At 35.1% G+C, this 27,827-nt stretch overlaps 1 protein-coding gene across 3 annotated transcripts in view; it reads right to left on the bottom strand.

Annotated features, from left to right (window-relative positions):
- Positions 1-27,827, bottom strand: part of Tasp1 (taspase 1) — a 272,346-nt gene that overhangs the window by 27,285 nt on the left and 217,234 nt on the right. For all 3 annotated transcript variants that reach the window (XM_026397660.2, XM_077799754.1, XM_077799756.1), the window contains 2 exons: positions 26,713-26,823; positions 4,061-4,134 (listed from right to left, as the gene is read on the bottom strand). In XM_026397660.2, coding sequence (XP_026253445.2) covers positions 4,061-4,134; positions 26,713-26,823 — 185 coding nt within the window. The remainder of the gene's footprint in view (positions 1-4,060; positions 4,135-26,712; positions 26,824-27,827) is intronic.

The following is a 27,827-nucleotide window of genomic DNA, read 5'->3' as shown; positions in this document are numbered from 1 at the left end:
ATTGTATAATCTGAAATATTTGTGCAGCCTTTGTCTTTATGGCACTGACATTTTTGGTGAATAGTCCCTTTTTTCTTTCTTTTCAGCATGTTCCTCATTTCTGATTTATTTGATGTTTTCTCATGATTATGTTCAGGTTATGTACATCCAGACAGAATACTATGTATAAATTATGTTGTATCCTTCTCAGGTTATCACATTCAGAGGTACATACTGTCCATCTGCCCCTCAATGGTGGTATTTTGATCACACAATTGAGTTGTTTGTTGCCTGGATTCTCCATTATATAGTTCTTATTTTCCCTACAACTAATAATAAATCTCTAGAGATAAAACTATAAAACAGACTATTCATTCTTGAGGAATTTTTATTATTACATTTTTACTTTTGTTATAAAGAGTGGCCTCTACATATTTTTTAAAAATCTAATTTCACTTATTATACTTGAATAAGTTCCATGCCATTTAAAAAATCTATTTTATTCCAGTAGTTCACATACACTGAGCATTTATGAAACACTGTTCATTAAACCATCTACTATATAGGATATGGGGCAATATAGTTTTTAAATCCAACTAGTATCAAAGCCTTAATTTTGGATCCATTAAAAATAAATTTCTTTGCCTTATGCTATAGAAACTAAATTAAATTATATAATTATAAGAATATTCTTTTTCAACAAAATGAGATTAAACCCCTATCTGTCACCATGCACAAAACTCAACTCAAAATAGATCAAGGACTTACAAATAAAACCAGAGACCCTGTGTCTAATAGAAGAAAAAGTAGGCCCTAATCTCCATCATGTGAGATTAGGCCACAACTTCCTTAATAAGACTCCTGTGTCACAAGAATTAAAATCAAGAATCAATAAATGGGATGGACTCAAACTAAAAAGCTTCTTCTCAGCAAAAGAAACAATCTGTGAGGTGTACAGAGAGACTACATCTTGGGAGCAAATCTTTACCCCTCACACATCAGATAGAGCACAAATCACGAGGGTATATAAAGAACTCAAAAAGCTAAACACCAAAAAAAACCCAAAAAAACAAAAAACAAATAACTCACTCAGTAAATGGGTCAAGGACCTGAACAGACACTTTTCAGAAGATTATATAAAATCAATCAACAAATACATGAAAAAATCTTCATCATCACTAGCAAATAGAGAAATGTAAATCAAAACCACTCTACGATTTCATCTCACTCCAGTCAGAATGGCAGCTATTATGCATACAAACAACAATAAATGTTGGCAAGGATGTGGGGGAAAAAGGTATACTCATACACTGCTGGTGGGACTGAAAATTGGTGCAGCCAATATGGAAAGCAGTATGGAGATTTCTTAGAAAATTGGGAATGAAACCACCATTTGACCCAGCTGTCCCTCTCCTCAGTCTATACTCAAAGGACTTAAAAACACTATACTACACACACAGCCACACCAATGTTTATAGAAACACAATTCACAATAGCTAAACTGCTGTGGAACCAACCTAGATGCCCTATAGATGAATGGATTAAAAAATGTGGCATATATACACAATGGAATATTACTCAGCAATAAAAGAGAATAAAATCATGGCATTTGCAGGTAAATGGATGGAGTTAGAGAAGATGAAGCTAAGTGAAGTTAGCCAATCCAAAAAACCAAATGCCAAATGTTTTCTTTGATATAAGGAGGCTGATTTATGTGGGATAAGGAAGGGGACCATGGGAGGAATAGATGAACTCTAGATAGGACAGAGGGGTTGGAGGGGAAAGTAGGGGGCATGGGATAATTAATGATGGTGGAATGTGACAATCATTACTATTCAAAGTACAGGTATGAAGAAACAAATTGGTGTGAATATACTGTGTATACAACCAGAGATATGAAAAATTGTGCTTTATATACATATATATATATGTAGAATTGTAATGCATTCTGCTGTCATATATAAGTTTTTAAAAATTTACTTAAAAAAGAATATTCTTTTTAGAAAAAGAAATTTGAGGAAGAATCTAGCTGTCTTCAAATTCTATATGGATTCTGGTCAAAATAATATTGATTATTACTCATTCTTTTCTGAGCAGCATGATTTTGAGATGAGCTTTAATTCAAGGCTTTTAACTTGAATTACAAACAACTAACTTATATAAAATACTCAAGTGGCCAAGTAGCTTTAGTTTCTGAGTTTGGCAGCAAGGATAAAGCAGGGAATTTTTAGAAAACCGGGTGTGGGGGGAGTTGTTGCTCTTGTTTGTGGTGTTTTGAACTTTAAAAATAGTTTTTAAATTTAAAAAAAGATAACTTTTAAAGATATTTCCTTACTCATTTTGCTACCATGACTATCTTATGGAAGAGCATATTTCACAAAGCCTCCAAAACAACAATTCTTTCAGAGAAGCCAGGAGTCTCAGATATAGAAAACAAAGGGGTAAGTCCAAGTCTTATTCTCTTGAAAGGAAAACGAATTCTGCTATAGCTCCCTATCTCTTTCGAGTCTAGCTTATCATCTATAAGTTTGTCTTACTCATAATACAATAACATTCCAGTGTTTATGGGAAAAAAAAGGATTTTATTTTTTTAAATTAGAAGAATTCAGCAGCCAAAGCATTAGAATTAAAATTATTTTGTTTTTCTGGAAAGCATTTGTAGTTCACCAATCCAAAGGAGGAAAAAAAGGAGAGGGATTAACTCTCTGAAAGGAAGGTCAAAAACATAATTTACAAGTGAGGCAAGGGAAACAGCTGTATCTGCTGGCCCAATCAAGACTATCACAGCTGAAGACTTTACCAACAATATAAAAACCACATCTACCAGATGTCAAATGATACAACTGGAGGTCAAACATGTTTGGGTTCACTGTTCTCTCCAATTTCTTTATAGTATTTCATGTTAAGTGATAAGGTGTCTTCCACAGACCACCAGCAGGGATAATAAAAACATTTCCACACAAGATACCATGACGGTACTCCGGCAGACTGGCCTTGGTGCTGAAGCATATCTTATGCATGTTCTAAAATCTAATCAGGATCAATATGTTAAGTATGAGAGAAACTTAAATGGCTGCAAATCAATCATATGCCTGATAAACCACTTGTGTTGTTAATCAGTCTTGTTCAATATAAATCTTATGAGATCACCATTATATGTACAACCCATTTTTTACCAAAATAACCTTATATGGTGCATGACTATACATTTATTATTTATTTGTTAATGATTCCATCTGTTTCAGATGGCTTATATCAGAGATTTCCTTACTGGATCTTTCGAAATATGTAGAGTAAATCATTTCTTTTAAAAAGAGGCTGCCTGACTTCATAGTTTTGCAACTGAGGCATTTTAATGTCAAGTAAATGGCATGTGTCACAGCTGTTTCTAAAAATGTTATTTACAAGAAGAATATGAAACCGATATAAAATAAATTCCACAAATTATGTATTTTACTCACAGGCTCAACCTTCATGAGTCCAGAGAAGCCAAGCAACTCAAGAATTGATACATGGACACCTATGTAATTGTTACGACTCTCTGAGGCATATGGTGCACAGAGGCAAAGCCCTTTGACTTCACACAAAGAAACCATTCCAGGTCATCCCTGAAGACACCAGAGCATAAGCTATGTGGTAATTGGAAGCATGTCAGCCACCTCTGCTATCAACATGCAGAGAGGCTTTCCAGGGGCTAATCTTACATTGCCCCAGTTTCCTTTATCTATTCCAACACTCTGCAGAATCATCCATCTATGTCAGTTCATCAGTTTTATTTTTTATTTTATTTTCCTAATTCCCAGTTTCCTCTTTGCCAAATATTCACAATGGGCAAAGAGGAGCAAAGTGGAAAAAGACAGGGTTTTTTTTTTTAATCCCCCTTTCTCCATTACTGAAAGTAAAAAAAGATCTGCTGTTTTTCTTTTGAATCATTAAGTGATCTTAATATGATTTGTATAAAGTTCACAGAGCTATTGCCCTCAAGAGGTGAAAAAAAATTCATCTATATCAACTTAACTGGTTAAAGGTTGATACAGTGGCTATCAGGCTTTCAGGTTGTGGCCCAGTTTTTCCCCCTTACCTTGGCTTTCCCATCCTGGGCTGACATATATCCAACACACATGCTCTCTGTTGTGTGGCTCCACAGAAATTCCACTGTGTGAAAGAGACCACAAATAGGCACATTCAGATCACAGATGGAAAATAAATCTTTGCTTTTTAATAGAACAGTTAAAGATAGCTTTATATTTAACACACTCAGTTCCCCACTTTCCATTTGCTCCTTCATAAATGTCAAGATGATTTAGTGCTCAAAACTGTGTAATGCCATTTATGTGAAATGAAAAATGTATTTTTTTCTTGTCAAAAATTATGATTATTACATGTAAAATAAATGCTCTTCTGTTTGAAACATAACATTAAACATATATACACTCATATATACTATACACAATGATTTAGTAAATGTAATACTCCATAGCATAGATTCTTTTAAAACACACACACACCAGGTCTAGGTTTCTAATATCATTCTGTAGGAAAAGAAACCAGGATTCCTGGAGAAAGGCTGTTTCCAGAGCTGGGACAGAGAAAATGTAAAATGAATTTTAACCATCTTGTTGTAGAAAGTAAAAAAATCCTCAAAGAATGAAAGAGACTCATCAAAAAGAAACAAGGGTCAGCTTAAAGGGCTCCCACCGGCCAAATCTATGTCTGTGAAAATAAATGTGAACCAGGTGTAGTGGCACACGCCTGTAATCCCAGCAACTCTGGAAGCTGAGGCAGGATCACACATTCTAGGCCAGCTTCAGCAATTTAGCAAGAACCTGTCTCAAAATAAAAATTAGAAAGGTCTGGGGATGTAGCTCAGTGGTAAAGTGCCACTGGGCTCAATCCCTAGTACCAAAAAATGTTTTTAAATTAAAAAAAGAAAGAGAATAATGTATTATAATCACTGTTCAAAATAAGAACCAAAGAGCCCATACTGGTCCAAGCAAATAAATGAAAACATGGCAAAGATAAGCTCTTCCTGGCAGAAGAAAGCCAACTAATAAATAAATACAGAAGAAATAACAGAGTTAGAAAAATCATCATGGTTGCTAAAACTAGTGGGTAAAGATTTGAAGAGGGAGAGGTTATTTACACCAAAATATCTCTTCACAAAATTCATATTAATTATAAAGTGGCAAACTGTAAATTCACTGTGAAAAAACCAGTGGATTCCAACTTAACCAAATGATCAAAGCTAATTTGGCCAATTAAGGCACAAATGTGCCTTTAGAAAAGACACATTGAGACACATGGTGTTCTGCCAAAAACACAGAACCAGAATTTGAATGAGGAAACATCCAATAACCTGATCTAGCAACACTCTACTCAATATCTTGTTTTAACTCCTCAAAATTGTCAAAATCAAAAAATACAAAGGAGGATGAGAAGCTGCCCTAGTTTAAAGACAACATGACACTAAATGCAAAATGCAGTAATGGATTATATCCTGGACCAGGGTAATGTAGCAGATATTAGAATGGACATTTTTGAGAACATGGCTGGCATTTAAAATGGCTAGATAGTAGTGTGGAATCAATCAATATTAAATGTTATGATTTTGATATGTGCATTGTGATTATCTAGAAGAATGGCCTTAAGAAATACACACTGAAGTATTAGGAATAAAGGAGTCAAAATTGCCATTTCACTCTGAAATAATTAAGGAAAAAAAAAATGCCTGTCTTCTTCTTTCTCTCTTTCTCCCTACCTCCCTACCCTGCTCCATCTCCCTCCCCTCACCTCTGTGTGTGTGTGTGTGTGCATGTGTGTGTGTGTGTGTGTGCGTGTGTGTGTGTGTGTGTGCGTGTGTATATAGAGGAAGGGGAAAAGGGAATGAATGGGGAGAAATGAGAATGTTAGGTAAATCTGGGGAAAAAAATCATGGGTGCCTTCTGTTCTGTTCTTGCAACTTAAATGTAAGTAAGAAATTATATTTAAATAAAATGTTACAAAAAGAAAAATTCAAACACAGAAATCCACATGAAATTGTGAACTTCAAGTATATTCTTTCAAAATACTAAATTTTTAAAGTTTTGATGTACTTTCCAACAAAAATTTCTGAAGTTACTGATAATAAAACTAAATTGCTCAACACTAAGCCCTCTCTGTCCCAGCCTATCCATCTGTTTATTTCTGAGCTAATTATGCCTAAGACAAGTGTTTGAGTTGAGACACAACTGTGGGATTAGCAGTCCTAGACTCTGAAGGCTTTGCCAGACATGTGGGGAAGAAAGAAGCAGTGTGAGGCAAAACTGAGTTCCTCAGATAGATGGTTCATTCCCTCATCATTAATTAATTATCAAACCTGCCAACGTGCTCAACAGACGCTCGTCAGAGGAGTGCAGGAAAACAGCATCACGCAATGAAGCAAGTTCTCCTCACCAGATGTTTTTCTTCCACACACATCTGCTTTGAACTTCAAAAATCTTAAAGTCCAGAGCAAGGTCTGGGATATTTTAAATTGCCTAATAGAGTAAAGGCACTCAAGTCTTAATTGAAGCTCCTCATAGAGTAGTAACAACGAACTGTATTCAAATACAATATTAAGGCATTTCTAAAATTATAATTTCTTATTTTGTTGCAAATATTAAGGTGAAAACTGCTCAGGAGGTAGACAAAAAGAAACAAACAAAAAATGCCCTGAAATGTAGTCAATAAAATCATGAAAGCAGAGGATAAAAAGACTAGATTTTTTTTTTTTAATCAAGCAATGAAATTGTAGCAGCTATCAAAAGCCTTCAACCAAGTAAAGCCCAGGACTGGATGGATTCTCAGCTAAATTTTACCAGACCTTTAAAGAAAAACTAATACAAATCCTCCTCAAATTATTCCAAGTAATAGAAAAGGAAGGAACACTGCCAAATTCATTCTATGAAGCCAGTGTCACCCTGATACCAAAATCAGACAGATACATATCAAGGAAAGAAAACTTCAGGCTAGCATCCTTGATGAACATAGTTGCAAAAAATCTTAATAAAATATAGGCAAATCACATACAAAAATATATTATAAAGATAGTGTACCATGATCAAGTGGATTTAGTTACAAGGATGCAAGGCTGGTTCAACATACGCAGATCAATAAATGTAATTCACCACATAAATAGAGCTAAGGACAAGAATCACATGATTATATCAATATATGCAGAAAAAGCATTTTAAGAAGTTCAACACCCACTCATGTTTAAAACACTAGAGAAACTAAGGATAGAAAGAACTTACTACAACGTTGTAAAGGCTATTTGTGACAAATCCAAGGCCAACATCATACTGAATGGAGAAAAACTGAAAACATTTCCTCTAAAAGCAGGAACAAGAAAGGAATGTTCACTTTCACCTATTCAAGATAGTCCTTGAAACTCTATACAAAGCAATTAGGCAAGAGAAAGAAATTAAAGAGATAGAAATATGAAAACTATCTGCAAATCACATGATCCTATATTTAAAAGACCCCAAAACTCCACCAAAAGACTTCTAGAGCTAATAAACATATTTAGTAAAGAAGCAGGACACAGAATCAACATACATTAATCAATTGCTTTCTTATACTCCAATAATAAACCTGCTGAAAAAGAAATTAGGAAAACTGTCCTATTCACAATAACTTCAAAAAATAAAATAAAATACTTTGGAATTAATCTAATGAAGGAGATAGAGGACTTCTAAAATGAAAACTACAGAACACTAAAGAAAGAGACTGAAGAAGACCTTAGAGAATGGAAAGACCTCCCAATGTTCTTAGACTGGCAGAATTAATATCATCAAAATGGACATAATACCAAAAGCAGTATACAGATTCAATACAGTCCCTACAAAATACGAATGATATTCTTCACAGAACTAGAAAAAGTAGCAGTAAAATTCATATGGAAAAATAAGAGACCCAGAATAGTTAAAGAAATCCTGAGTAAAAAGAACAATGCTATAGGCATCATAATATTGGGCCTCAAATTATACTAAAGGGCTATAGTAAGCAAAACAGGATGGTACTGGCACCAAAACAGTCATGAAGAGCAATGGAATACAATAGAAGACACAGAGACAAACCTACATAAATACAGTTACCTGATACTAGACAAAGTTGCCAAACATATGTTGGAGAAAAGATAACCTTTTCAACAAATGGTGCTGGGAAAACTGGAAATCCATTTGTAGAGAAATGAAACTTGACCCCGGTCTCTTGCCCTGTATAAAAGTCAACTCAAAGTGGACCAAAAGACCTAGGAATTAGACCGGAAACTCTGCAACTGCTAAGAGAAAATGTAGGCCCAACACTCCAATAAGGAAGTTGGTATAGGAACCATATATACCAACTTCCTTAACAAGACTCCTAATGTGCAAAGAAGAAAACCAAAAATCAATTAAGTGGGATGGCATCAATTTAAAAACCTGCCAAACAAAGGAAATGATTAATAGTGTGAAGACAAATCCTACAGAGAAGAAGATTTTTGTCACTTGCTTTTAATGCCCAGAATAAAGAAAGAACTCAAAAAACTTAACACCAACCCCCAATGCCACAAATAATTAATAAATGGGCAGAAGAATTAAACAGACACCTTCTCAAGAGAAAAAATACAAATGACCAACAAATAAATGAAAAAAATGTTCAATATCTCTGGCAATTAGGGAAATGCAAATCAAAACTACATTGAGATTTCATCTCACTCCAGTCACAATGGCAATTATCAAGAAAACAAATAATAAGCATTGGTGAGGATATGGAGACAACAGGACAGTCATACATTGTTGATGGTAACTAAAATCAGTGCAATCACTCAGGAAAGCAATATGGAGATTCTTCCAAAAACTGGGAATTAAACCACCATATGACCCAGCTACCCAACCCCTTGTTATATATCCAAAAGATCTAAAATCAGCATACTATAGGGATACAGTCACATCAGTGTTTATAGCAGCACAATTCACAATAGCCAAGCTTTGGAACCAACCTTTGACAGATGAATGAATAAAGAAAATGTGGTGGGCTAGAGCTATATAGTCCAGGGGCAGAGCACTTGCCTAGCTAGATGTGTGAGGCACTTGGTTCAATCCTTATCACCACATAAAAATAAACAAAATAAAGCCATATCATCTATCTACAACTACAAAAAAAATTTAAAAAGAAAATGTGATTTATATACATGATGGAGTGTGAGTCAGCCATAAAGAAGAATGAAATTATGGTATCTGCTGGTAAATGGATGGAGTTGGGGACTCTCATGCTAAGTGAAATGGACCAGACATAGAAAGTCAAAGGTTGAATGTTTTCTGATATGCAGAAACTAGTTCAAAATATGGGCCTCAGGAAAGGGACATAGTATGGCTTAGGTCATTTAATAAGTGCACAAAATGAAAGTCAAGCTAAATTCTTGGATCCTCAAACCTACATTCTATTACTCTGAAAATTAATCATTTTTATAATATAATTTTTTATAAAAAGTATTTATAATTAGCATTACATATTAAGAAGATTAAAATCTTTACAAACACCAAAGGACCATAAGACATCAAACACAATTCTTAAATCATTTTACTCTTATGGAAGGCTTTTTAAGATCAATAAATTTAATTACATTTTTAAAATACATATGTATATATAGCATTTTACCATGTGGAAAAAATTCAAGAGATGAATGACAAATCTAGGAAAATATTGGCAATTAATTCATAGCACAAAGGGTTAATTCTTTCGAGTACTAAAATATTTATTCCAAATCAATAAGAAAAGACAAATATCCAAAGAAAAAACAAAAAGGTTATCAGGGATAACTCTAAAACATATGAAAAGATGCTCTACATTATTTATACTAAATAAAAAGAAATTATAATCACTAGATACCATTATTCAACTATTAGTCTTCACATATCAAAAGGCTTAAAATAACATAGTTAGTTGAGAGTGAAGAAGATAGCAGTCTCATATGGTGGTGAGAATATGACCATTTAGAAATATACATTCATAATTCAGGGTAGTTATGTTCTATAAGGTTGTAATTAACACTGAATTTACAAATACTGACTCATTGCTTTTAAGAGAAACAAAGGGATAAATAAGTTCCTGTTGGCCCCTAGTCACATTTTCAACAACTTATTAATAAATACCCTTATTTTATGTATGTTTTTATTTAAAGAAACCTTTTAAATTTTTTTTTCTCCACATTTTTGTATTGGTGCATTATCATTGTACATACTGATGGGATTTGTTGTTACATATTCGTACATGCACACAATACACAAATAATAATATAATTTGCCTTAACATACATTTCTTACAAATAATTAATTTAACACAGCATTTCTTTATAATAACACCACCTAAGAATGGCTTAACATTTTCTTGGCCCTATGTAATGTGCCTGTAAATTTCTTTGGCTCTAAAAAGTCTCATAACAATACTGTCCTCTATGCTTTTTAAATTGGTGGTTATCATTTCATGAATCCATGCAATCAGCTGCTTTCCCATATCTTTAAACATAGATGTTACTTCAGCATTTTCTGAAGCAGCCTCACATACAGATTGGTGAATTTCTCCCTTCTTTTTCTAGATGGACTATGTTGTTTGTTCATTAACAATGACTCCACAGCCATGAGTACTGTAGCTTGAGCCCGAGAGAGATTATCTAACATGCATGGAGGTTTCTCTGTAAGACAACACTACCTTCTTGCACTCCAGAACACTAGAAACACTTTAGCACTATGTTTGGGGGACATTTTGAACAACTAAATCATCAACAAAAGGCAAATGAAGAAAGTATGGCACTAAAAAGACTTGAAAAAGACATTTCCAGTATAAGAGCTTGAAACAAGAAGGCACAAGGTTTCTTTGTTCACCTCAACTGGGAATATGTGCATCAGATGACACCAAATTTTCACCAGTTGGGCAAAAAATGTCTATGAAAGTACTGAAATTCTGATTTGGGGGTTATAAATAAATTTTAGCAGTTATGCAAATTAACAAATATGGAATTCAGGAATAATGATAATTAACCATTTGATCTAGAAATTTCACTTCAAGGTATTTATTTTACAGATGTGTTTCTATATGCATAAAATATTTCAAAGACTATTCAATGAAACAGTTTTAATTAGTAAGAAACTGGAAACAGATCAATTGCTTCCTGGTAGATGGATATAGGAATAGCTATGATAACCTATACAATGGAATATTTACTATGCAACAATAAAAAATGAATAAGGAAGTTCTATGTGGGTGATATAAAATCACTGATATATTTTTTTCAAATGTTTTGACTATGAAACAAAACCAAAATAAAATTCCAAAACCAAAATAAAATTCCAAAACCAAAATAAAATGAAACAAATCCAAAACCAAAATAAAATGATATTAAAAAAATACACGTTGGCACTTAAGATACACATTGATTTATAACTGAAATTTTACAAACTAGCCTTTTTACTTGCAGGGTACTCAGTCTACTGGGTTCTTAATAGGCTACTTGTATTTAAGATATTCTGCTTCTGACTCACTAAATTGACTTTAGAACTCATTAATGTGACATAATCAGTTTCAAAAAACAATAATCTACAAGATAGTTTGGCTGGAAAAAAAGGTAAGGTGGAAAATAATCTATAGAGATGACACTGCCAATTTGTGAAAAAAAATTAAAGAGAAACATACATGAACATGATAGTAAATCCACACAGTCTCTGTGCATAAATATTTTAGAAACTAGCAACAGTGATTGCTACTGCAAAATGGTTAACTAAGAGGCTTATGCAGAAGTCAACCCATCTTTCACCATACATCCCTTCTAAAACTTCAGAATTTTGTCCCATTTTTATTTATCTTCCTTTTTAAAAAATGCTCCTAGGAATTTTGATTACCCTGTTCGTCTACATTATCTATAAAGAATTAATTTCTTCTCAGTTTAGATTAAGACAATATGAACTACTAAATTTAAAAAAATTTATTGGTGCATAATAATTATGCATGTTAGTGGAATTCATGTGACATATTCATATGTGCACAAAAGATAATTTGGTCAATTTCATTCACTAGTTACCCACTGCCCTTAGCCTCTTCTACCTCCCCCTCATCTCCTTCCTCTCTACACTACTGGTCTCCCTTCTATTTTCGTGAGATTCCTTTTTAATCTTTTCTTTCTCTAGCTTTCACATATGAAAGAGAACATCCATCCTTTGACTTTTGAGTCTGGCTTATTTTGTTTACCATGATTGAACTACTGAAATTTGATTTAATAAGATGTTCCCATATACATTTTTATGCCTTTATTTTATTTATTTATTTTTGTGTAGTACTGAGGATCTAACCCAGTGGCTCACATGTGCTAGGCAAGCTCTCTAACACTGAACTATAACCCCAGCCTATTCCAGTATACTTTTTAATACATATATTTAGTTGTCGATGGACCTTTATTTTATTTATTTATCATTATGTGGTGCTGAGAATCAAACCCAGAGCCTCACACACAAAGCAAAGTGCTCTATCACTGAGCCACAACTCCAGCCCTCCCGTATACTTTTAATTGTCTTTCATAAGATGTTTTATCATAATGTGAAGCTCATCAAATGTTTTCAAAATGTTTCTTGTATCAAAATTATATAAAAAGATAATCAAATCCTATGAGGGTACATTAATAAATCCCTATTTATTCATACTAAGTACACATATTTAGGACAAAATCTATTATGTTCAAAGAGCAATCAAAATAAAACAAAAAAAAATTATCAGGCAACTTCCCCAAACTGCTTTTCCATTAGAAAAAGAAGAAGGAAAAAAAAGCCAAAATCATACATTTTTTAAATAAGTAACAAACATTTTTTTGTCTCAAAGGTAAAGTTTACCTCTGTCAAAACTGTTCCATTATTAGTAAATTCCTGGTTTATAATTAAAATGCAGCAAATATAGTTGTTAAACTACAGTTACATAGACAGAAATCAATATGTCAATAAAAGAGTAGCATTTCTTAACATTAATGATATTTAGACATCTAGGTTAGTTTCCTGATTGGGAGATTATATTGTCCCACAGAATATTAAAAACAGACTCTAATTGAATCTGGGAAATGCAACTTAATAGTACCGGCATTCTTCTCCATGCAATTGTTGCATGAAGGAGAGAGACTGTGAACTCACACAACTCACAGGGCAAATGAGTGGCCTGGAGTGGTATGTTCTGGGCCTGTGGAAGTTCTAGCTATATGGTCTTTGGTGTGATCAGGCTCAAGTTTATTTCCATTTAGAGAAGCTCCCAGCCTTTAATTAATGACTATTTTCTTTGATAACAGCCAGTGACTGTTTACAACCTCAACTCCTGATTCAAAAAGGATCACTGTTTTTAAGGCCAAAGTCCTTAGATTGGTGAGTCTACTAGAAAAACCCACACATGAAAAGATCCCACATTAAGAACATGTTACAGTAAGTTCCTGAGTATACTTAATATGTGAAAAATGGACATAGGGATTTGGCAGGATTCTTCTCCACCAAGTGACTTTTCACCATTATGTCATACAAAGAATGATATGAAAAAAGATCCACATCATGATTTTGTGCCAGTGCCAGAGAACAGTTTTGGTAGAGATGAGGCATACATGTGTTCCTTAATAATAATAGGTTAATGGCATTACAGGGACATTCAGAATGAATCTGTATATAATCTTAGAAGCCAGTCTTTCCAGCAAGTTGTATTAGTGCTTTGGAGCAAGCAACTTAACTATTGAATATAATGCTCAAGTGTGGCTTTATTTCAGTCTTAATGGTACTCTGCTATATGAGGCTGCCCTAAGCTCAATTACAGTGCTTTGCCTCCTAGTGGCATTTAAATGACCACCTCACTGGTTAATATTAGAGCAACAAGCTACCCCTTGCATAATGCTTCTCTCAGGATACTTCTTTCTCCTTCAATATCACCCACAATGACATCCTGTTCAAATTAAACAAAATAAAAGTTTCCTTACCAGGTTGCAAGCAAGTTTTTTCTATCCAAATGAATTATCTTTTCTAACCAGAAAGAAGCTCTCAGCCACTGATTTAAAAAAAAAAAAAAATGTCCTACAATTGTTAACAATCCCCAGCTGCACTGGCTCCCGCACCCATTTAAAACCTCTCTGCTTGGCTTCACATCCCAGACTTTCTTGCAAGGAAAACAGAACTCTAAAATCAGAACCTTCTTGGGCTGGGCAGTTGCCAAGTCAACCACCGCTCCTTAGCCTTAGGTCCAATGGCATACCCTAGGACATTTTGCACAGTGTTTAAGTTACTCCTTAATGAATAAAGAAAAAAAAATTAAACGGGAAGAATGAGGAACTGTAAACAGAACAGACTTCTCTTATCTCTGTAGATTTTACTCCCTGGTTGTAAGGTTCTTTATAACCCAATAGAGAGTTCATCTTTTTTTTTTTTTAAGGTACAAAAATGCTTTACTGTTCTGACATGGAATCCTTAAGATTCATACAATGCATGTCCCATTATGGTCATGAAGTAACTGAGTTGGCACACTTCCCTGAAAAACTGTCACCACTGAACTGTCTAGGGAGCAATGGGGATTGAGTTCTATAGAATCCCAGTTACACTAAGCTAAGAAAATAATCATTCTCGCTTTCCAAGGCTCATTCAGGTTTGTTCAAGAATAAATAAGGATGCTGGTTGAGATGACAGGGATGTGAATCAAATAGTAATATAAGCCCTAAAGGACATTTTTAGTTCTCTTCCTGTTTTATCATCTTATTGTATTAGAAACTGCCAGAAATAGGGGGCCACAGGCTGTGACTCACAAGTTCTCTGGTGAACAGAAAACAGTAAAATGACTTTTACTGAAACACAATTTTATTCATTCAACAATGTTTTAGTCTTTATTTTATACCACAGTGATCTCTATTACCCTCTAAATAGATGAAAATTGACTTTAAAAAATGCCAAAATGCTTTCCTGAGGTTTTAGAAGAACTACCATAAGAATTACTTAATTACTACTACAAGGTATTTTAAAATCTTTATATTTCAGATAGAAAATTTCATAGCCAAAAAACAAAAACCCCAAAACTTCTGGTTAAATATAGATAGAACTGTACTTCTTATGATGGAAAAGAAAATTGCAAATGAAAATCTATCCCTAATTTTTGAAAAACATTTTAATTATATTTAAAGGAATATATAAAGCAGATGATAGCTACTTGTAATCAATATCTTTGTATTTTAAAAACAAAAGCTACTCTGAAAATAACAGTCTTACAGAACTACCTCAACAGATTAATGCTCCTCTCAGTCATTGTCAAGTTTAAATGTCATATCTGCCTTATTCATCTGGCATCTAAGTTATTTAATTTGCATCTTTCTATCTGACCCTTAAGTAAGAATTAAAATGCCAGCTTATCTGTTAGAGCTGCAGTGAAGATGTATCAATTCCAAAGCAGGCAATAAACAAAGGAGCTTCCTATGATCACTGGACCCTCACATAGAACAAAGTTTTAATCCAATTTTTCAGATAAATTATCAACATAAGACAAACATCCACAAGGCCTCTTTCTCCCTACTAGCCTAAAAGCTAATTTGCCTTCTCTTTGACGACTAGTTTTTTGCTCAAGGAAGCCTTGCAGAAATGCCTAGTCATAAGTGCTCACAGTGGAAAGAAGTGATATTGCCGGTGCCTCGAGAATGAAGCTCTTTTGAAGTACATGTTTTTATATGGGCTCGCCAAATTTTTAATGCCAGTAAAACCAAAAGGCAGTTGGGATTTTAACTTACAGTAAAATGACCTTTTTTTTTTTTTTAATGTTTCAGGAAGCATCAATTCAATCTCACATTTTTTATTTTTAAACCACAGCATGTTTTGGTACCAGCAACAACAATAAAAACAAAAGTATTGGATAAAAAATTTTTTTTGCCTATTCTAAGAAAGCTCAGAGAGGGGTGGACACCATGTTTAAGTTCTAGTTGGCAAAAAATAGAACAGTTTCATTTGATAACATCAGGCCTAAAATGATAAACGAATTCATTATCCTTCCAGGTAATTATGTAAGAAAAAGCAAAAATTCTCATAGAATAAATTACATATCATTTATATAAAGTTCAAAATCAAGCAACAAAAACGACAGTTTTTGAGGAGATGAAGAGAAGTGAAAAGGCTTTAAGAAAAACCAAGGGGTAAACACAAAATAAAAAATGGGGGAAACAAAGTAGGAAGATCAAAGAAGCCCACACATGGGCTTCAAAGATAAGAATGATGGGCAATTTTTAGGCTATTGGCAGGCCCACAGGTGTTCATTTTATTATTACCCTTTATAACTTACAAATTTATGATGCCCTTCTTTTAAAAATATATGAAACATTCCATAGTAAAAGATGAAATAAAAAAGACAAGGGGAAAAGTGGTAGCTGGACAGATGGAAGCAGTATCATACACAAAACTTCATTATCAGCACCATAAACATATTCCCAGAATGAAAAGAACCTAAAGTTATTCTCTGAATCAGGTGGGATTAAGTTAATGGCAAAGTAATAGCATGTGTGCTCATCAGATAGGCAGACTCTGCATAAACTGTGGGCCTAAAATCTGTTTAGAATGTGGGATTTCAACATAGGCTTGGCTCAGTGGCCACTGGCCAAACGCACAAACTTTTTTACTCCTAGAAGCCCATATACGTCTATCCTGGATTGCTTAAGAGTTTCCTAATATATACAGTCTGTTTCCAATTGGCCCTAATACTCACTGCTTCCTACTAACCACTCCACAGCAGGAACTTCTGAACTTCATAGGGTCAACCAGGCTCCAATCAATCGATGGTGTACAGGGTACAAAGGAAAAAATGTACCCCTTTAATAAGAATAGTTGTTTATGCCACATATTTGCATATATTTTGATCACCTGTATCTAATCACAAGCTTAACATGGCAAAGAACTAACTGCTTTCACTGAAAGGCTTGATGAGCCTTTATTTGCACATTTCCTAACTTTGCTATATACAACAGCTCCCATAAAGCACTTCTGTAGACCGCCTGGAAAGCACATGCAATTATACTTTAGCAGGTAAAAATATATTGGCTTTTCCCCCCTAAAAGCAGAGAGAAAATTAATTCTTTTCAGCTGCAGCATCCAGGGACAAGCATTTGCTTTGTGTTAAATCTGTGATTTGTAGGCTGGGCATTGTCAGCATCTCATGATCTGGGGAGTGGGAGGTGGTAGGATGAGTGTTGCAAAAGTGTTCACATCCAAACTGTCCTTACACAAGGCTGTCTGAAGAGGCTGTCTTCTGCAATCCATTTAAACTGTCTCCAAATCTTGTTCCTAGACATTCGTTATTCAAATTCCCAACCCATATTGTTTGTTTTTTAGAGCAAATGAGGATATTTTATGCAACATTTCATCTTTCTGGGAGAGTAGTTGACTTTTTAAAAATGTTCTGCTAGATAATAACAAACCTTGATTTTGCACTTAATTCATTTACCCCCAAATTATTGGAAACCCCACAATCCCTGTCCTCAAATGGCTTACTATATGGTGGTATGATTATCAGGAGGAATTTTCTTTATTTTTAATTAGTGCATATTAATTACACAAAATGGTGTTTTTCATTGTGGCATATATGTACTTACATAATAACAAATTTGATCAACATCACTCCCCAGTACTTCCTCCACTCTACCCATATCTCCCTCCCCAACTCAATCTTCTACTATAAGATCTTCCTTCTACTTTCATGGCATCGTTTCTTTTTAATTTTTCCTGTTTGTTTGTTTCCCTCTAGCTTCCATATATAAAGAAAACACAGGATACTTTTCTGAGTCTGATTTATTTCACTTAACATTATGATCTCTAGTTTCACCCATTTTCTTGCAAATGACATAATTTCTCTCTTCTTTAAAGCAGAATTAAAACTTCATTGTGTGTATATACCACATTTTCTTAATTCATTCATCACTTGACAGACACCTAGGCTGATTTCATAACTAGGCTATTGTGAATTATGCTTCAGTAAAAATATGGGTATGCTTGGCTGGGGTTGTGGCTCAGTGGTAGAGTGCTTGCCTAGAGTGTGCAAGGCCCTGGATTCGATCCTCAGAACCACATAAAAAAATAAATGAATAAAAAAAAGGTATTGTGTCCAACTACAACTAAAAAAAATAAATATTAAAAAATATGGGTAGGCTGACTTTTAATTCTTTTGGATAAATACCAAAAAATGGTATAGCTGGATCATATGACAGTTCTGTTTTTAACTTTTTCAGGAATCTCTATACTGATTTTCACAGTGGCTACACTAATTTACATTCCCACCAACAATGTTTAAGAATTTAAGAGTTCCTTTTCCCTGCATTCTCACCACTGTACCAGCATTTACTGTTTGTATTCTTTATTTTTTTAAAACCATATACTGTTTGTATTCTTGATGACTGCCATTCTGACTGTAGTGAGATGAATCTCATTGTAGTTTTGACTTGCATTTCCTTGATGGCTAAGGAGGTTGAATGTTTCCTCAAATAATTATTGGCAATTTCTTCACAGAACTGTTTATCATTACTTCCTTTTGAGAAGTCTGTTCAGTTCATTTGCCCATTTATTAATTGGGATATTGAGTTTTTTATTGTGGAGATTTTTTTATACATTGCTTTTACTTCATCATCGTTACAAATCTGACATTTTATGACAACAGTCTTTAAAAATTCAAAAACATGACCAAAAGCTGTGTGATCAAATATGTTACATCTTATGGATATATAATAATTTATAAACATTATTATATTATACCATTAGGCTTCACTTTCCCAATTACTTGATATTGTAAATAATCTGCTCTGAACAGCCTTATATCTAATTCTTATCCAAAGTGCTTATTTCCCACACCTGCTTATAGCATGTACCTGTGGAAGCATCACCTCCCAGGGCACAAATTATTGCTAATACTGCTCGTGCCTCCTGAACCTCTCTGTTGTTTTTAGGTTTTGCAATTTCCCAAGGGTTGTATGAGAAAGGGTAGTACTAGCAAGTATCCTGATTATCTCAAGGAAAGCTTCAGAGGACCAGTAGTGTACACCTATGGACTGGGTATATGGATAGGTCAGATGTGTCGCCCTCCCTGCTTTCAGATGAAAAGGGTGACTACTGCTCAGATTGAGTGCAAAAAGCTCCCAAATGCTTTTTTTCTCTTGACAGTCCCCAGACTGTGGTATTAGTTCACCCTGGACAGCTGAGGGTGTTATTTTTACTTTGTTTTCATAGGGGCATTTTAAACAAAAGGCTAGGTAAAATAACTAAACCTTGAAGATGCCATAGCAGTTAGCCAAATAAAGATGGGAAGGAAAGGAATTCCTGAGAAGCTTCACAGCAGGAACAAAGACATTGAGTAGAAATTGCAGTGTATGCAGGAATTCACAGTTCTTTCATGGGGGGTGGTGGGTCCACTCAGGGGTACTAAATCACTGAGCCACATCCTCAGTGATTTGTATTTTATTTAGAGATAGGGTCTCACTGAGTTGCTTAGCACCTCGCTTTTGTTGAGGCTGACTTTGAACTCTGGATCCTCCTGCCTCAGCCTCCTGAGCTACTAGGATTACAGGTGTGTGCCACCTGCCCCGCATAGACAGTTCTTGAATATAGAAACTGTGAGGCTGGATGTGACACAGGACACAGATATGAGGATTAGGCAGGTTAGAGTGAAGACTTTTGTTCTTTAAAGATTCTGTATATCAATCATTTACTGTGCAGAAGCTTTTTAATTTAATGCCATCCCATTTGTTGATTTTTATTTCCTGAGTTACATAAGGTCTATTCAGGAAGTCTTTGCCTACACCTATATATTTTCCTCTATTTTTTCTTCCAATAGTTGCAAAGTTTATGATCTAATTCCTGAGTTTTTGATCCAACTTTTGTATAGGGTGAGAGATAGGGATCTGTTACATATGGATAACCAGTTTCCCCAGCACCACTGCTTGAAGAGGCTATCGTTTTTCCTAATGTATGTTTTTGGCACATCTGTCAATAATCAGATAACTGTAACTGGGTGAGGTTATTTCTGTGTCTTCTATTCTATTCTATTGCTCTACATGTCTGTTTTTGTGCCAGTACCATGCTGGTTTTGTTATTATGACTCTGTAGTATGATTTGAAATTGGGCATTGTGATACTAAAAGCATTGCTCTTTTTATTCAGTACTGCTTTGGCTATTCTGGGTCTTTTGTTATTTGATATGAATTTAGGACTTTTTTTCTAGTTCTGTGAAGAATGGCATTGGTATTTTGATGCGGACTGCACTGAATATGTAAATCACTTGGGGTAATATGACCATTTTAACGATATTAATTCTGCCTATCCAGGAACATGAGAGGTCTTTCCATCTTCTGGTGTATTCTTTAATTCCTTCAGTGTTTTTTAATTTGTATAGTAGAGGTTTTTCATCCTGAAAGGAATTTTTAATGCCTAGAAATAGATTTTAAATCCCTATACCCCAGTGTGTCACTAGGGCTCTAGGACCTGTGATCTAATCTTCTCAAACAACTGGGTTCAGAAAAAGCATTAAGAATTGCTGGCCTAGGAAGAGAGGCAAATACTTTGATATTTGATGAGGTTGTGATGTTTATAAGGGATGTCCACTGCACAGTGCTAACAGAGCACAAAGAAGGTGCAAATCTGCTGGTGGGGAGGGCTTCCAGAAAATTCCAAGAAGATTTACATTTGATCCAGGTATTAAAGAGGGAATATTATTGGGCAAGGGCATTCTCAGCAAATGCAACATTTGCAAGTTCGTGGGGGAAATAACATGATCCTTTAAAAGATGTGATTTGGAGTTTAGAACTTGAAATATTGGAGATGAAGGAAGGAAAAGGACTAGTTGCAAATGATAACTGAAAACATATCCTGGGGTCAGATGTGGGAAGGGATTTTCCCACCAAAATAGGTAGTTTCAATCTATCCTGTAAAGAACTGACCAGCAGAGGTGGGTATTGTGTGTGTGTGTGTGTGTGTGTGTGTGTGTGTGTGTGTGTGTATCCTTATAGAAAAATTAAAAGTTGAGCATATGATAAGTGGAATCTAAAGATCTGATCTCATAGAAGCTGAGACTAGAATAGTGGGGAAAAGAGGGAAAGGAGAAGACAGGACAGGTTGGGGGATATAGAGAGATTGGTCAATGGACAAATATAACTATTAGACAGTTGGAATAAATTCTGATATTCTGTTGTACAGTAGTATAAATATGGTTAACATTAATGCATTGAACATTTCAATATAGAAGACAGGAGTTTTAATGTTTTCACCACAAAGAAATAATACAAACTTAAGGTGATAAATATGCCAATTATCTTGATTTGCATATTATACAATGGCTAGGTAAACTAAAATACATTGTACCACGTAAGTATGTACAATTATGTGTCAATCAAAAACAAACATAAAAAAGCAGAGTGTAAGGGAGTAACAGTAAAAGATACATGTTTTGTTTTATTTTAGCATATGTATGAATTTATTCAACATGTAGCTTACACATACAATAAACTAATTACATATACTTATGACACTCTTGTTTTGATCATTAGTCTTCTAATCCTGAGTTAGTGTGGCTCTCCTGGACATGTTTTTATTTCTTCCCTTTCTGCTTCAGCGCTGTTGTCAATTCTCTCCTGTTCACCCCCGGTATGCGGACCATGGTGAGATTCTTTGACCAACTGGAGATTTGTTGTAGAAAGAACACTCTAGAGAAATTCTGCAGGTGTGACATGAAAAATAAAGTACTGGAGCCTAGATATGGGGAGGCTAAAGAGATGATCTAGAAAAGAGTGATTAGGAACTGATCAGATTTTTCCCAGAGGATCCCAGAGAACCAAGATCCGCTGATAGAAACTTAAGTCTGAAAGAACTGTCTCAAGTTCCAGAGAGAATCCTCATTTGTCATTGCAGTCATTTATAAGCCAGAGGGCCACTTGTTGGTGAGAGGGTTTAAAGGCTTATTAGTTATCTATTGATGCATAATAAATTACCCCAAAATGTAGTGATGTAAGAAAACAAACATTTATTATCCCATAGTTTCTGTGGATCAGGAATTCAGGATTGGGTTCAATTATCAGAACCACAAAATTTAAAAATAAAACTAAAACGGCAAAGGAATTTAGTAGTGACTTTGTTGGATGATTCTATCTCAGGATCTCTGATGATATTTCAGTTAAGATGTTGTCTAGCTGTGTAGTCCTCTTAAGGCTCATTCAGATCTGAGCTACTTGAAGTGCCTCACTGACTGTTGAAAGGAGATCAAAATTTTTGGTACATGGACCTCTCCAAAGTGCTGCTTGTGTATACTCCCAATATGGCAATTGGTGTCCCAACAGAAAGAGCAAGGAGGAAGCCACAATGACTTTTTTTGACCTAGTCTCAGAAGTCATATACTATCACTTCTGTTTTCTTCTTATTCATTGGAAGCAAGTCTCTAATGTCTAAGTCATGCTGGAGGGGAATAAAACTAAGTTCTACCTCTTGAAGGGAAAAGTAGCAAACAATTTACAGATAAAACACCTGTAACAAAGTCACACAAGGGACCTTGAAAGTTCCTTCCTATCTGATATTTTCCACTCTCTCTCTATTTAAAATGAGAAAATGGAGACTTAGGGATGTCAAATAACAAGTTAAATGTCACATCCCTCGAAAGGGGTAATGTCAGGAACCAAATGTGGGGCTGACTGCTAAGCATGTACCCAGGTGGCTTTTCATTTGTACACAGCATCGTCACCACCTATGGATAAAGAGGAAACAAAGGGTAAACTTCAAAAATGTCCTGTACTTGAGTCTTATCACCCTTGAAGCAGCTCACCAGGGCTCTTGTGATTGATATATTTGGTTGAGAAGAGACACCCAGTACAGGCTTCCTGGAAACTCCAAGTGGCAATGGGGTTTGACTAAAACTCCTTTTGTGATGTAATGAGAACATTTTTTATGATTTTCAAAAAAGAATGTAGACACTGAAAAAGCTAAAGTTAGAGATTGTTTTGATAGTACTATTCTTGAAACAAAAAGAAATCAAACAATATATAGTATTCAGGTATTGTTTTAAATTTGGGGAACTGTTTTATTTTATTTGAATATATAGGGGGAAAAAAACTTCTTGGTTTATCCTGGACATTATTGGGAATTAAGTAGTCATGAGTTTATGAAGTTATATTTTCATGAGAATTTGAAAAAGCAATCAATGAGAAATCAGAGTTTAAATCTTCAGTAAATTAAGTTGTGGTGGCCTGATTTGAAAGAATTGATAGGATATAGCACTAAGAACCCACTTGATCTCCATGTCTGAAATAGCCCTCATTTATAGGCAGAAGTTTATGACAGATGCTTGCAGGAAGCCACTCCTGAGCTATTTAGTGAGTTCATTCAGCCTTGAGCCAAGGAGATTTTGGTCTGGCACTGCACACTATTTCGTAGGCCACTCCCACTTAATGGATTATGCAATGCACGTGACTTCAGTCTCCAGCTAGCTCCATTGGGCCTGGACAGCTCACCTCCTACCTTATGTGGCAGAACATTCTATGGAATACCTTTGAAGTTTCCCTCATATATAATAAAGCAAATGTGGGCTTCTCTCCCCACCCCACCTCCCACACTCCCAGTGTGAAAGCTCCACGGCTAAAATCCTGCCACCTTCCTATGCCTGCTTTTCAAAATTGCTTCCTGATCGTGTTGTCTTTTCGTGGCCTTCCTTTTTCTTAGCTTTATCTCACCACCAGCATACTCCACATAGAAGAACTCTGGCTCAACTGTCCACACAGGACGTGGGCAGGAGATGCTTCTCCTCTTTACAGGTCCAACCTTCCATTACAAGGATATCCAATGAGAAATATTTAAATAATCCTGATGCTTTCAATGCTGGTTACTGATTGTCACTGTTTTGAATCAAACTTGAATCAAAGTATAGAAGAGAAGCATGGATAACAATAACAATAACAATGATTGCTAGAGATGAGGTACAATGAGAGAGGAAAAGAAATGTGCAGGAACTTCCCTCAACTTATGTAGTTGAAGGGATGAGGGATGGTTGATACAGATTATATTAGGTTGATGAATCAAGAGATAGTGTGCTAAACTTGCACATAAAATTAAAATATATTATTTCAAGTTAGAGTAGAAGTCCAACCAAAGTCAGGAGAGAAGGGGAGTGGGATGTGGTGTGAGTTGCGTTTTTGTTTTTGTTTTTATTTTTCCAGAACAAGAAGCCACAAGTTACTGACTCATCAAGAAACAGAAACATAAGTGCATTCTAAAGAGTAAAAGTGTTTCCCACAAGAATAACCAGAACCACAGGCTGACTGTTGACTCTGGGAATGTGGTGGCAAAGATGGCTTTTACTTCTTATTCACTAAATTGGCTCCATATATTTAATGCTTCTTTTGAGATAAAATAAATTAGTTTACAAATAAATACCTTGGTAATAGAATTCAACATGAGATAAAATTCTATGACTTATCCTTAAATATGTATTTTTACAATGAACCTGAAAAACTGAAAGACAACCAAAACGCCCTAATAATCCTCAGGACTGACTCAAATGGACCAGAGTTCAGGATCAGTAAAGTGGGATACTCCTTTCTGGAAGGAAACAAACTAGGAATAATCCAACAAACAATTTTAATAATTCTCACCTCCCAAATACCAAGGGTTAGTTTTCTGAGTTTTTATTGAAGGCCCAGATAAATTTTCTGCATATGTTTAAAATCAATTCCCTCCTATCTAACTATGGAAGACTATTCAAAATATTAAACAACAATTAGGATATCAAGGGCTGGGGCTGGGGCTCAGCAGTAGAACACTCATCTAACATGTGTGAGGCCCTGGGTTCAATCCGAAGTGACACATATAAATAAATAAAATAAAGGTGTTGTGTCCACCTACAATTAAAAAACAAATTTAAAAAAATAATTAGGATATCAAAGAAGCAAACCACCATTTGTCATGGTTTAATCAGAGATGACAATTTAAAAATATATATGTTTGGAGTAGGGTAGGTAAAGAGAGATGATAACAAAAAGAATAATGGTGAGATTGATGATCAGAGTCCAGTTGACTCTGAGAAAGGTCTTTTAGATTAAAGTGCTTTTTTTAAAGGAATGAATGAGAAGATTTTATGAAAATGTTTCGGGCTTCTGTAGAAAAATACTTTTTATACCCATTGAAAAATACTAAGTTTTCTATTTTATAGACTCACAGAAACTCAGGGTAGGAAAACACCTGTACTATAGCAATTAACAACAATCATACAGTATAATCAGGTATCACCCACATTTTCTGTACACAAATTTATATAAAGGTTTGAATTACCACAGCCTCTGTGGATAAATATTATGCTTGTATATTGAAAAAAATACAGAAGAATATATCAAAACACAGTACAAAATTCATACAATAGAATACTATGTAACAATGAAAATGAACAATTCCTGTCACATGTAATAATAAATCTAATGGGGCTTAATGTTGACTGAAGACCAGACCATTCTTCTGAAAATAATGCATATTCTATGATTCTAGTTTTAGAATACAGGAAACCAGGCAAAACTAACCATGGTGTTAGAAATGAGCATATTTGGAGCCATGAGTGGTGGCGTACATCTGCAATTCAAAACCAGCCTCAGCAACTTAGCAAGACTCTGTCTCTAAATTAAATATAAGAAAGGGCTGGGGATATGGCTCAGTGGTTAAGTGCCCTCTTGGTTTAATCTCTGGTACAAAAAAAATAAAGAGGGGGAGAGAGAGAGAGAGAGAGAGAGAGAGAGAGAGAGAGAGAGAGAGATATGAGCATATTGTTTAACTTTGTAGAAAGGCAGGGACTAGCAGGGGTCTGGGGGACTACAGTGAAATTCAATCTTTTTAATTTGAATGCTGATGACATGAGGTGGGTTTACTTTGTGATAATCTGTCAAGAAACTATAATTTGTGTACTTTTCTAAGTGTATGTATGCCTAAATATTTAAAAGTTAATTCATAAAATAAAATAATAGGACCCTGCTAGTTTATGTGCCACATTTACATGGATTTTTAAGAAGTACCTCCCTGGGTGCATGAAAAAGTGAGTAGTGGCAACTCCAGAAGTCTATGCCTTGGTAAATGGAGGGTGGGTTGGGTTTCATACTCACTGATGGGCATGGCTAAACACAAAACCACACATCTACATGGATGTCTGCAAATCTGCAAAAACACTCATTTGACCCTCCCTCAACCATAGTTTTATGAGGAGGGCAGGGCAGGCATCCTTATTTTACAGATGAGGAAGTGGCATGGAACAGTAAGACCAACGCACAAAGGTGTAAGAACTAATAAGCCATGGAGCCAGGACTAACTTCTAGACCAGCAGCTCTTCACATGGTTCTGATTCCTTTTCTGGAGCGGGGACAGGAAGAAATCTTCTGTTACTGTGTATACTGTTATGGGTCACCTCCAATGCTTTGTGTAATAAGGCAGAATAGCAATACATTATCTAATATTCTTAATACTGGACTTTACTAAAGCTCCCAAGTTCTGAGCCCACTTGGAAAATGTGCATTGAGCATGTACTTTAAAATAAACATTCATCTTTTGCATGTTTACCTGTGGATAACGATCAGTAGAATAGAGATGTCTACATGTCAATAGTGTACCCTGGCCTTCCCATAGCTTAAAATTATTGACTGAAGGATATAAGCCTTTTTATGTTTTGAAAAAGTGAAAAAGACACAATATGTATGTGTCCAACTTACCTAGAAGTGTCTGTTTATTTTGGGAGGAGTCAGGCTCTGCAGAACATCTACATGATCGGAGAACAATCACTCCACCAAGTACACCATCTTCACTGGCTAGGAAAGGTGAACCTAGGCACAAGGGATTACAGGTCATTTTTCAGGGAATTTTACTTTTTTGATTTTTCAGTTTCCATTTGATTACCAGAACAAAAATGTGCTGTGAATAAGAGCTTGGAAGATGCCCATTTTCTTACAGTCATCATTGTTCATACCTCGTATAGACTTGATGGCAAAGGCAGGCTTATGCCTGAACAGGAGCCATTTGGCAAAGACATTGCCAGATGCCGCCAAGATGACTTGAGTGGGGAATGGAGTGTGCATTACTGTATTCAGAATGGAATTGGAAACACTACCAGATTAAAGGACCAAAACACAAATACATGAAAAAATGTTCAACAACTCCCTTTGATCAACTCTTAGAGACTACTTACCAGGCTCTCCCTGATGTCAGGGATATACCACCAAAAGCTTTGATTTACTACCTTAAATTCAATTTTAAACAATAAGCCACAAACTTTATTACAAACATTTAAAAATGCTCCTGATGGTTTACACAAATAAGAGTGAAACTATATTTCTATTATGATTGTCTGGTAGTTAGAAACAGCCTAGCCTCTTTGAGATCTCACACACTGAACCATTGTAAGCATTTCAAGAACATTACATTTTAAAACCCCTCATTTTTCTTCCCCAAGGACATCTTCTTCAAACATCTGGCATAGCAAGTGAGCACGTGGAGAACAAATGCAAAATTAACCTAAGAACTATCAAAGAAAGTAGTAAAAATAAAAACCAACCAAATTGGATTGGGGGGGAGCTTCTGGTTAAACTTAGTAGATTAAATACATGCATTTATCTCCACTCTCTCCCTAAATCCAGTGAATTGGTGGGAAAGGAAGGAAAAAGGCATGACTCAAAAAGGGCAGAGAAAGAGGAAGTGGAGGGGAGAGGAAGGGACCTTTTAGTAAACGGAAAGGAGATGGACAAGCAATTGTTCACCTAACAGACCTACGGAAGCTGAAATCTAATTTTCTATAGGATAGAAGGAACTTAGAGTGAGGGACATCCACAAG

The sequence above is a fragment of the Urocitellus parryii genome, chromosome 6, assembly GCF_045843805.1.
Source record: "Urocitellus parryii isolate mUroPar1 chromosome 6, mUroPar1.hap1, whole genome shotgun sequence".
NCBI classification, from domain to species: Eukaryota; Metazoa; Chordata; class Mammalia; order Rodentia; family Sciuridae; genus Urocitellus; species Urocitellus parryii.
This window is presented reverse-complemented; position numbering and strand designations above follow the sequence as displayed.